The following is an 11,934-nucleotide window of genomic DNA, read 5'->3' on the forward strand; positions in this document are numbered from 1 at the left end:
AAAGTTCTTTATGTAAGGATGCTCTCAAGTCAGCTACACTTTCAGCATGTCATACATGTATTTCCTCCTTTACCCTTGTTCCAATCTGTCTTCACTTTTTTTTTGCCCATAGGAAAAACTCGGACTGTCATATAATCCAACCAGTCATTAAATACAGCTCAAGTTTGTATGAAACATTGGGGGTCGCATTTTATTTAGTGTGGGATATCACCGTGAAATTCTGTTAAATTTTATTGTTTTCCTCTGCTTAGATTTGTTACAAAACCCTGTTTTAATGAGGTAAGGAACTTTAACAGGACAATTGGACTCGACAGTCAGAAGATAAAACTTTTAATTAACTACAGTTTAATGCACCTTCTGTTGAGAGGTTCAGAATTTGTCATTTTATGACAATGTTGGTAATTAAGAAGCATCCTTCATCCAGCCTCACTTTGGCTTTCTTAATTACTGTTGTACTCATATTGCATGTTGGTATTTGTGTTGTTTTCTGTCTGAGAGCTGCAATAAATATGAAATGGTCACGTTCCACAACTTGTTTTCCCATCGGCACTCTATGTCACGGTAGGTAAATGTGAAGAAATCACTTGTCTTCACATTAGCACATCATCTCTCATTCTACCAATCCCAGCATCCTCTTCACCGTGTGCACCCATAGTCTGCAAAGGAAATGCCAAACCATATTCTTATCCAGTCAATGAGCAGTGTGTGTGCTTGTTGAAAACTTCTGGTGTTCAGTGTAAAAATATGTGCTGGGATGGAAGGAGCACATCTAGCCTGCAAGCAAGCTCTCTTTTAGGTCAGCCCAACTCCGTACCCAGAGTCCTCAGGCTCTTTGGCCAGTGGTTGGTTGCCAGGAGAGGCTCTGGGGTACTGGAATATCATTACCACAGTATTTCTGCAGTAAAACAATGCAAGCCGTTATGGAGCAGGCAATCAAACAATTTAATTTTTTTCAAATTCACCAGAGTTTCCTGGTGACCAACCGCTGGCCAAAGAGCCTGAGGACTCGGGGCACGAGATTGAGGTCAGCCACAAGAGGATTGCTTGCTGTGTTTTCACCCAAGTCTATTGTAGCAGAGCCACTATCTATGAAGGGCAGAGAGGAACCCATCGTAAATGGCAATTCCACTACCAAGACACAGGCATAAAACCCCACCATGTTAGACTGTCCACAAAATTCTAACTCTCAATTTGCTGTGACTTTTGGCCATATTTAAGCCTGTGCCCAATCAATGATAAAATGTCACCTACAAAACAAACTACAAAGCCCAGTTGTTCAAAGCCCAAGCTAATCCTAGGTTAATGTGGACTAAGATTTGAGTTTAGTTACAGAGCAGTAAACTTAAGATTCTTGTTAAAGATTTTTGTCCCTTGGTTCTGACATAAATTAGCTTGGTTCTAAACCAATTTTAACTTGCAAGATGAAAATCTCAGTTAACTCTTAGTGATGAGTTAAGAGTTTATCTGCTTTCAAACAACCCAGATTCATCATCACCTCTTCAAGTGTTCCCATGCAAATGGTGGCCACTTCACTTTAAAAATACATGTGTGGCAACTTTCTTAGCAGAAAACCTTTTTCCATGGTAAAACCACACATCATACATGTATCTAATGTGGCAAGATGCATTTTAATTACTACAATCGTCAGTTATGTATATCATTCAGTGTACTAATTAACCCACCTTCTGAACATATTGTGGGTTGGTGGCAAGTTCACGGTCCATGTGCTGCAGTTTTTCATCAAGGTGCTGGAACAGTCGCATCTAAAATGAGAACAATGACAGCGATCCACATTTTTTTCAAATAACAACTAAACTGTATCATTCAACAGTTTTTTCAAGAAAACTGCTTATTTATTCCTTGAATTAAAATATGCTGAGGGCAAAAGAGACATCTTGATCACACAGGTCAATAATGCCAACTCCTCCATAGATGGAATGTTACTCCCTCAACCAGAACTTTTTCACAAGTGTCCCTAACAGTTCATCACCAGTCTATGCATGGTATTTGCAAGGCTTGCTGCCAGTAGTTATCCCATCAAACTGGGTGAAATACAACCCAGGCAAGGCTGTTGAGCTTTCAACTGGAAAAAGTATTGAAGCAGAAGCTATGCCACTCATGTGTCAACTGTCTGTAAAAGCACATGCTGATACAGTGTGTTGAGTTAGTGCTTTAGACTGACTACTGATTGGGCTTTTGATTGGAGGATCGCAAAATGAAAGAATCAAGATTGATTTCTGCACACATTGTTTCTCTCTAGCCAGGTGTTTAAATGAGAACTGCCAAACCACAGGGAGCTTACACTGGGGGCCACCATGCGATGGACTAACATCCCACTCAGACTTCCTGCTGCAGAGACTGGAGTTATAAGTCTTAGAAATGATGACAACATCACTATGCTTTTACTTCGAATATTAACAGGAGAAAGGGGGGGGGGGGGGTACTCAGGTGTTAATATTAGTGACAGGGAGAAGCAAATAAGGCCAAATGTTTTGAAAGTAGACCCAACAATAATCAACATCTTAGAACTTAAAAACAAAAAGTCTTTTGAGAATGATATATTATTCAGTGAATGGCACAGGCATACTCAGAAAAAGAAAATCCAAGTGTTCCTATCAGGAGTCGAACCTAAAACCTAATTACTAGTTCGGATGCTCTACCACTGAGCTACAGGAGACTTGTGGGAGCTAAGGTCATTGAACTAGGTTCATGGGACAAACATCCTGCATGCTGCTAGGATTGGAATCTCAATGTGTGGGATATACACAATGGAAGAAATGTGATAGTAATAAAAAATTAGGTAAAAATAAAACATCAAGAGACATCAAGATAGTTGATGCATCCACCAAAGTATGCACTTGTCATCCATCTGTCACAAAGTTAGGCAAACCTCAATCATAATTATTTCAAAATGGGCAGACCTACCTCATCATCTAGCTTTTTTAACATCTTTGGATTATTGTACTTTTCTGGATTTTGGTGAAAGGAAACCATTCCATCTCGCTGATTGATGCTGGCATAAATGTCACCATCTTCTATCTGAAGGAAACAATCATGCACAAAAAGATTATACATAGCAACCCAACAATACAATGGACAATGGAAAGCCAGTTATAAACCAATAAAATTGTTTCACTTTTCCTCACTCACTCAACAGTAATTTTAAATAATATACTAGACAAGTTTGTCATACTTCATTTTTGTCTTTATAGTGTTCTCAATAATAGCACTGCAGTGCTGAATAACTTGACAAACCACAACTGCAACATGGCTCATGTTAGTTTAACACAATTCAGACAAGGTGCGCATTTGGATTTGACTTCCAACTTGTTCACATGTTTATGTAGCCTTTCGTTACTAAATTGCAGCTGTTGGCAAAGTAGCAGTGATAACATACCATGTTCAATATGTACTGTTCAGCTTCTCTTGGGCTACTGAGCTGTACTCGGTTAGCCATGTCAGACAAAGACAGAGTGAGGAAAGTCTGAAAAAAATTGATTTCAACTCATTACAAGCAAAGGGGTAAGACTTTGTCAGTTATGTAAACCATGTTCTGCTGACAACAGTAAAAAGCTATTAAGCTAACAATAATGGATGTTTACCTGCTGCCAAACAAAGAGAGATGATATGAAATGGGGATCATGTCGCCCTCCCTCCCTCTACCTTCTCCACAAGAGGCACCTAACTCATCAACCAAAACAACATCTAGATAGCACCACTATATATATATTACTGCTGATACTCAAGTTTGTAAATCTGCAATTTTCTCAACTTGGAATATCTCATGCATCAGGATGTATTTGAATCACAATACTACCAAGATCCTAGTACACGTCTTTGTTGCTACCAAGGTTGATCATTGTAATTCCCTGTATTGTAGACCACCTAAATACTTGGAGCAATGCCTACAGTTTGTTTTAAATAGTGCTGCTACATGTAGGTTAATTAATCTCTCACATTCTCAGTGTGTGCTTCAAAGCTATGGAACTCCTTGCCACTGGACATTAAGCATAGTCCATCATTTGACTCTTTTAGAAAACATCTCAAGACTTTTTTCTAAGAAAGCTTACTCAATTGCTTAATAAATTAACTAATTTTAAGTGTGAATGATGTGAATATTTATTTCAAATTTTGTGAAGCGCTCTTGATCTGCATGTGGAAAGAGCACCATAGAAATTTTAATGTAGATAGCCAAAAAGTGGAATTTGAAATTTTGAGTGCTAGCACGCTGAATGTATACTTCATTCAATTTGACCCAACTTCCTCCACATTTGCCACTCTACAGTTTCTCCTCTGTTATACTAGATATCAAACCTGTTTCCTAGAATAGGATTGCCCTAGGCTAGCATCTAGAGTAAACAAGCTCATTACTGTCCATTGGTAACATCATTAAAGAACAGTCAAAAAAATAAACAGCTCGTGAACAGAGGTTAAAACTCAGATTTAATAGAAGCTGTTTGTGTTTGCTGTCAATATCCAGTGTGGTCTGTTGAAGACACTACAGATAAACCATACAAATGAGTACAATCATTTGCTTCTTTCACAACTTAAAACTCTAACGGTCAGGTAACAATGCACTGTAGTCTATATGATAGCGAAAAGCTAAAAGTACCTTTGTAAGTCTGAGGATGTTCTTCTTGTACAATGAGCTGACTACTTGTTTAACCAAGCCAACATTGTTGTCCTGTAAACACAGCACTTACAAGTCATTTAATTACAATTAATCAATTGCTATGTGACTTCAAGGGATATTTGGCATAAACACTGCAAGATGCTAAATGGACAATTTGAACTTTATCACATAAATATCAATTCACAATCAAGGATGCAGATCGTGAGCATAAATGAAGTGATTAGCACTCCAAAATTACTGAATGCTGATTGCTGAGACAGAGGGCATTTTTCCTTAATTTTCTTTTTTACTGAGGTTAAAATTACTCACTCCTGATTGCATCACAAATTGCCCTTATCATGCAACTTTAAAAATACACAAGAAAGTTAATCCTTAGTTCTACTTGGTCTCATGTGATAACATAAATAACACAAACTGCCTTGTTATTTATAAACAGCTTCTATCAACCATATGTAGGACCATTGGGAATCAATGAAAAAAACTTAAGCTTAAATTTTAATAATGGGTTATACAAAAAACAACAATAATTATGTCATTGAACTTACTGTTCTGAAGGTCTCTTCATTTTTAGTTGCCACAGTCCGTACTTCATTTGGGTTGTTACATGAGTAGCTTGATGCAAGCTCATGATATGCAGCACTAAGAGGCTAAAACAGTAAAACAAAACCAGCCTGTTTTAGCCAAAGGGATTGGAAGATGAGCATAACATGCCCCATTATTATTGAGGCAAAGCATGCATGGTGTCCCATTGATAAAAGTGTTGGAAGGTTAGAATTTCCCATCTGGTCCACTCCATGATGATCCAAATATGCAACAAAACATCAAAAGCCTTCTGACAGACCGAGTATTACCTTTTAAGGACACTAGAAACTTAAAACTTTAGAAACTGAAACATTTCTACTACTCTTCAATCTTTTCTTACCTTAAGAAATCTCATGACCACATGTGAAGTATATTTTGGGAGATCAATTATCTGTTGAACCAAAGAAGCGTAATTGAATAATGCGACATAATTATAATCAAATGAATACATTTGTAATATGAAAAGCTACTATCTAGTCAAGATGTATGGTTGTGAGTATGGCTTTGGTTTAGCTTTGAACCAGGCATGTAGTCCTGACCTTCAAGCAACCATGGTTGCTTGCTTCACCCCAACCCCCTCCCCCCAACCACTCCCTTGACTCTCCCAACACCACCCCCACCCCCCCACCCCCAGGAAAAAATTGTAATAGTAACATTGCAATGTTTAAGTATAAGTAAGATCTGGTTTTTACAAGTCCACACTATACTTTGTACTCCACTAAGCTAAGGTAAAGTCACAGCAAAGTTTGCAGTTGTAATGTATCTTAGAATGTCTTTTTACACCTTGAGACTGATGGTTCAGCATTATCACAATCACTCCCCCCCCTCCCCCCCCCAATAGTTCACCATTATCACAATCATGACAAATGAAAAGACATTGCATTGTCAATAAATACTGTCACACATCCATAACTCTTGCTGTTTTAAATTTTTAATAACTTTGAAATATTTCAAACCAGTTTAACTTTCATATTTCCTTGTCACAGCTGTATTGTACAATCTGGAACAAGGAAAATACAAAATGAAACTGGTTTGTAAAATTTCAAACCAGAGACACATTAAACTGCAATATAACCATGGTTTATATTATTTTAATATATTAATCTCTGAATTCTTATTTGCATTTAATTAACAATACTAGAAAACATAATTATAGCTGACAAAATTAACATTTAAACCTTTAGTTATTATAACTCAAAGCTTTGACCAACTGTGCCAAATTATGTGAAAGAAATTGAACTCATTTTATTTTATCCTCAAGAGTCTCACCTTTCCATGGAGGATCAAGGAAACTAAGATAAACTTTTTATAAGCCTCCAGCATGATATGACTTACATCCACTGCTGGGCATGTCACAGCCTGCAGTTATAAAAATACAGAAAATCTGAAGCTGACACCTGTCAAGCCAGTCTTGTGAAGTACAAAATATCATAAGATCTAATCATTGTGGCACTTATTTGTACTCTACTGATGGAAGTTGGATGATAAAGACACTTTATTTGCACTAAGCAAAATAAACCAAACCTGCATAGTGAAAACAGTGGGACTACATACCACTTCATAGAAGTATAGTGCTTTCTCAAACTTTTTGAGAGCAGTATAAATCATTCCACCATAATAACAATATCCAAGCAATGCTTTGGCATCAAACTTTCCACCCTTAATACAAAAAATTAATTCAGCAACATTTTAGAATTATAGTATTGATTAGCAAAAACTGTACACATTTATTCATAATATTTTATTAACATAATACATAGTCTGTACTGGTTTTTAGACATAAAATTCAAGGAGTATTCAAGCGCTAAAAACTGAGTTTTCAAGGAGTATTCAAAGCAAGTTCACTTTGTCTTGCACTATGTTGCAAAATGTTTTTATTAATCAATACGGCAGGGAAGGGAGGGGGGGGGGGGGGTAATCTGTCCCCTGATTTTGAAATCTGCGCTCAATCCCTGAATTACTTTAATACAATCCTACACTCCTTCTCATCCGAACAAACATTCAAGGAGTTTTCATTATTTTCGAGCACTTTCAGCAAAAATTCTTCTTTCCAAGGGCTTTTCAAGTGCCCTTGAAATCTAAAATTAAATTCCAGGGCTTTTCAAGGAGTTCAAGGAGTAGCACGAACCCTGATAATAACTACTAGTGTGGGTCACAATTATTGTCATAAAGAAAGAGAGAATTGATTAAAGGCCACGAAACAAGAAAAAGCAGTGTTCAGGATGTAACGAGCACAGTACAAAGAAAAATCTGAGGCTCAAAAGGAGTTAAACTAGAGACCTATACACTGGGAAACATAGACCCTTTGCATAAATGGCGCCCAAATTTGAATAACAATACTTTATACATCCTAAGCCTCATATTCATGTGAAAAATCCTTTGTCTGGAAACATAAACACGAGGCTTAGGATGTATCAAGTATTGTTATTCAAATTTGGGTGCCATTTATGCAAAGGGTCTAAGGAGAGCAAGGTTGTCCTGTAGCGAAGTGGATGGAGAATCAACCAGTGTTCAGAAGATCATGGGTTCCACTTTTATCAGGGACTCAAGAGTTTTCTTTGTCCCACACTTGGGACATGATGAACACTAGGCCTGTCTGACAAATGACGTGTATTGCTAGGGGTCTGATCATATGTACCTCTTTGTGGATATCTGTTATATCAGCATCTAAGAATGGCAGAGCTGGTTTTAAACACTTGGCAAGCAAACAGAGCTGTTGAGAGAATGACAAATAAATATTTTTACCTGCTGATAAAAAACGAATTGTCAGTGGTTTCTTTCCTCCAATAACCATCATGCTGCTTTTCCCTTTGTCTGATTATGCATAAAGTATAAGGTTAATTGGTAAACCAATAACTTTAAAATCAAAGTCTCAAATCATTTTTCCGAGGGAAAATATCCTTAAATCAATTTGTGAATGAAACTTTTTTCATTGTCTTCTTGGTAAGAGTGTAAAAAGAATACAGTTTTTTGGAGAGCTTGCAGATTAGCAAAGACCGCAACTGACTGGTTTGGACCAAAAGCTATGCTAAGTGGAAATTTGGCCTTAAAATCCAAGTTGTTCTAATAATTAGTTCTAGTTTACAGATGCACATCATCATGCAAGAATCTTAAGGCTTACATTCCATGAATTGAAGAGCTCAGAGCATACACAACCTATAGCGCATTTTATGATGGATCTGAGAAATAACTCTGCAATGTATGTAAAAGTGCTAAGTGAACCCCAGAACGTCCTACTGAGCATTAGCCCTAGCAGACCACACAAGGCAAAGAAAAAAAATCAAATTCTCTCATCCATCATTTGTGTCCTTAGTACTAGCAGCACAACATTCATTTGTACCCTTCACTTCACAGTGCTGCAATTTCCACCATAATCACCCCTGACTTGCTCCTGTCTGGTCTGGTAGCTCAGTCAGTGGAGCAATGGATGATCAAATCCAGATGCTTCTGAGTTTTTTCTTTGCCTCATGTGGTATTCTATCATCCTAACTATGGCTAATGCTCAGTAGGAATTTCATGGGTTCACTTAACACTCTAACATACACTATAGAGTTAATTCTCTGATCCATTATTTGTGTCCTTAGTGCTAACAACACAACATTCATTTACATAGTGCATTTTAGATTCAATTTTTGCCATTTTATCTCAGATTTGCCAGTTTTTCTGTATGTGGCCTTCAATCCCTTCAGGATTTTTCACTTTTTTGCATTTGGATTAAAAACCCATGATTATGGCCCAGTTTTCTGTTCAAGCTTCACTTTAGAAGTGCTGATACTGTGTATTGTCTAACCTGTGCAAGATCTGTGTGAATTGATGTCAGCTGCGTTGGAGACTGTTGGGCCTTCTGGATTGCAATGCACATCATTCGTATTCCTCTCATTGGCTGAAAACACAATACAGTATTCTTTTATCAGTTCTTTTCCAATAATTGAAGGGGTGCCTGGAAAAAATCCCTTAGTGAGTCTTGATAAATAATTATTGCTAGATATTCCTTCCAAGCTGCCTTGTATTTGCGTGTGAAACAAAAGGAGAATTTGACCTTACATCAAAAGTCACTTAGGGCCTTATTCTGTGCACCCCTTCAATTGGTGTATAGCTTGATAAAGTAACACCTCTTCAGCCTAGACTGGTCATTGTAGTAGAACTGTTTATCTGTTTTGTGTATATGAAGCACAAATGAGTACAAGCATGTCACCTCAAAAACCCATTTCCCTCCCTTTCCTACACCCTGTTTGACTAGGACACTCTGTTAAATTGCTCAGATAAAAAAGAGAACAGACATAACATTTTTAATTTAAAAAGACATGTTTCAAAAGTTCTACTGTCATCCTCAGTTGAAATTTACACAAAACACAAAGTTAAATTTATAATACTGCACAGAATGCTAATTAGCCATAACAACAAAAGGAAACAAGACAATGCATGATTACAAGGAAAGTGTTAAATCGACATGATACAGTTTTGATTGATTGATTGATTGATTGATTGATTGATTGATTGTAAGCGCTTTTGAATATCGTATAAAAAGCGCTATATAAATTGATTATTATTATTATTATTGATTGATTGTGACAGGATGAAAAACCACATAATCTGTAGATTGGAGATGATTATATTTGTTTTTGGTGTATAACCAAGTAGGGTCCGACTTTTGTCCTGTTGTTTTCACACCTGCCCAAGCGTTGGGTGAATTTTACAGAAATTTATCTTGATCAGGAAAAATCCTCACTTGCATTTACTTGTACTTTTAACGCACAATTTACATATGCGAGGTTTTTCTTGATCAAGATGATGTTGAGTAATACTTTCTTGGCTTGGATAAGCAGAAGAAATGTTAGTACAATAAACAATGCATATAACTGAAGTTTCTTTGATTATTATACACACTCTCACTCATTGTTTATAATTGGTCCTCTGGTAACGACTAAATTCAAATTTAGCCAATTTATGTATTACAATTTGAAATTGTTGTCAACTTCAGCTCAAAATGGACACAGTACAATACTCACATACATGTACATTTCCTGTGGGACCTAACTTGATTTACTTTCACATGCCTTTTTAAAATAAAGTTTTACAACATAATAATTATTGTAAAATGCAGTTAATGGAGCGTGACGCACTTGAGCTCAGTTGTTTCTGTGTCAACAGTTAGCATTACGTAATGCAAATTGGTCATGGATGTACTTTTACTCTCCTTGTACAATACCTATTCTTCTAGCATGTTGCAATACCGTCTGTTACATTTATATCCTTCGTTTTGTATGGCTAAAGGTATAAATACCTCCATTCATGTCTCGTTCAGCGCTACGTGAATCTCTTGTATTCGATAGTACTTTACTTCCCATTGGCTTAGTCCTAGACATATGTCTAACTATAAAAGGTCTAGTAAAAGTCCGAGTATCACTCGCGTGTTGTATTACCTACTGTAAGGTCTACCTTTAGTGTCTCTATTTTGTAATTATTGTCCGATCCAGCGCTGGTCATTAATACAGTTTAATAGCGCTGGGGAGATAAGCAAGGCTTTATGGTCACGCTATGGGAGTCGTCTGTCACGCCGATCGCGGAGCAGTGTTCCCCCTTTACACCAAACATCACGTTGTTATTATTTGTCTGTTGAGATCTCTAGTTAACTTTATGGTAATAGGAACGGCGACATTAAAGCATACATTTACATCATGCCAGAAGAGGGTACCCATTTTTGCAGGCTAACTTTTCACATTTTGTGCTTTAAAATTACTTTTAGTGCAACATTTTTCAAAACAGTTTCATTTTTAGAGACAAAGGAAAGCAAATATTAGAACTGGTTTGAGAAAAACAAATTCAGACCACAACACTTAACGATGTGCAAAGCAGGAAAATTTGAACTGAGCCGTTTATAACTGTTCACGGTTTCTGGATGTACGTTTAGAGTGAATGATTTCAGCACAAAAACAACAACAACTATTCACACAGTCACCACCCACTAAAAATGACAATTCAGTTTGATATCCACATTGTCGCAGCTCCTCAAATGCAATTCGTATTCAAACACTTTCTAGCTGGGGGAAGGGAGGGTTTAGTTATTTTTATTTCGGTATAATGACGTTGTTTATCAGCATTCGGACCGGATATGTAATGGAATGGCACCGAACTTCAGTGAAATATACTGAGCATACCTGCTTGAGGTCCACTAGACACTGAGTTATGAAGTGGCACAGGTGAGCAACTGCAAACAACATAATAACATCTGTTAATTTCAATTACTCTACAAATCAAATCAATGCGAATTCCTTTCCCCTGTTTCAACGGATACTTACATTTTTCACCAGCAAACTGAATTTGTTCCTTTGAACAAATTGTTATGAACTGCTGAATCTGACTGAAAATTAACTCAAAGTCGCCATAATTTGGTAACGATAATTTTACCAGCCTGTAAAACGATAAAAAAATGTGATCTCTTGTCAGTAAACGACAGGTCAAACATAAAACAAGAAGCTGGAAATACAACAAGCTTGCAGAACGGAAGGCTCAGTTGATGTCAGACTCACAGAAGGGCCATAAAAGCTAGTGTATGTTGATCTGGGTCAAGCGATGCAATTGCAGCGTCAATTTGACTTGCATATTTAGTCAGCAGTTCATTAGATCTGTTTAAAAATTCAGCAAGATGAACATAATTCTTGTCGGCAGAAATTGAACGTACAGTAGCAAGAAAGTCCTCCATCTTGCTTTCTTCTCGG

The 11,934-nt window shown here is 37.0% G+C and overlaps 1 protein-coding gene across 1 annotated transcript; it reads right to left on the reverse strand.

The window, feature by feature from the left end:
- Window positions 1-207: 207 nt before the first annotated feature.
- LOC146489376 (COP9 signalosome complex subunit 3-like) lies at window positions 208-11,918 on the reverse strand. Its single transcript, XM_085108508.1, has 14 exons — window positions 11,746-11,918; window positions 11,515-11,627; window positions 11,374-11,423; window positions 9,006-9,098; window positions 7,854-7,928; window positions 6,770-6,874; window positions 6,485-6,574; window positions 5,556-5,606; window positions 5,179-5,280; window positions 4,613-4,684; window positions 3,398-3,484; window positions 2,926-3,039; window positions 1,683-1,763; window positions 208-656 (listed from the first exon to the last, which is right to left on the reverse strand). The coding sequence occupies exons 1-14, from the start codon at window positions 11,916-11,918 to the stop codon at window positions 591-593; spliced, it is 1,272 nt and encodes a 423-aa protein (XP_084964634.1). The 3' UTR covers window positions 208-590.
- Window positions 11,919-11,934: the final 16 nt, after the last annotated feature.

Source organism: Pavona decussata, unplaced genomic scaffold, assembly GCF_977016875.1.
Source record: "Pavona decussata unplaced genomic scaffold, jaPavDecu1.1 SCAFFOLD_6, whole genome shotgun sequence".
Lineage (NCBI taxonomy): Eukaryota > Metazoa > Cnidaria > Anthozoa > Scleractinia > Agariciidae > Pavona > Pavona decussata.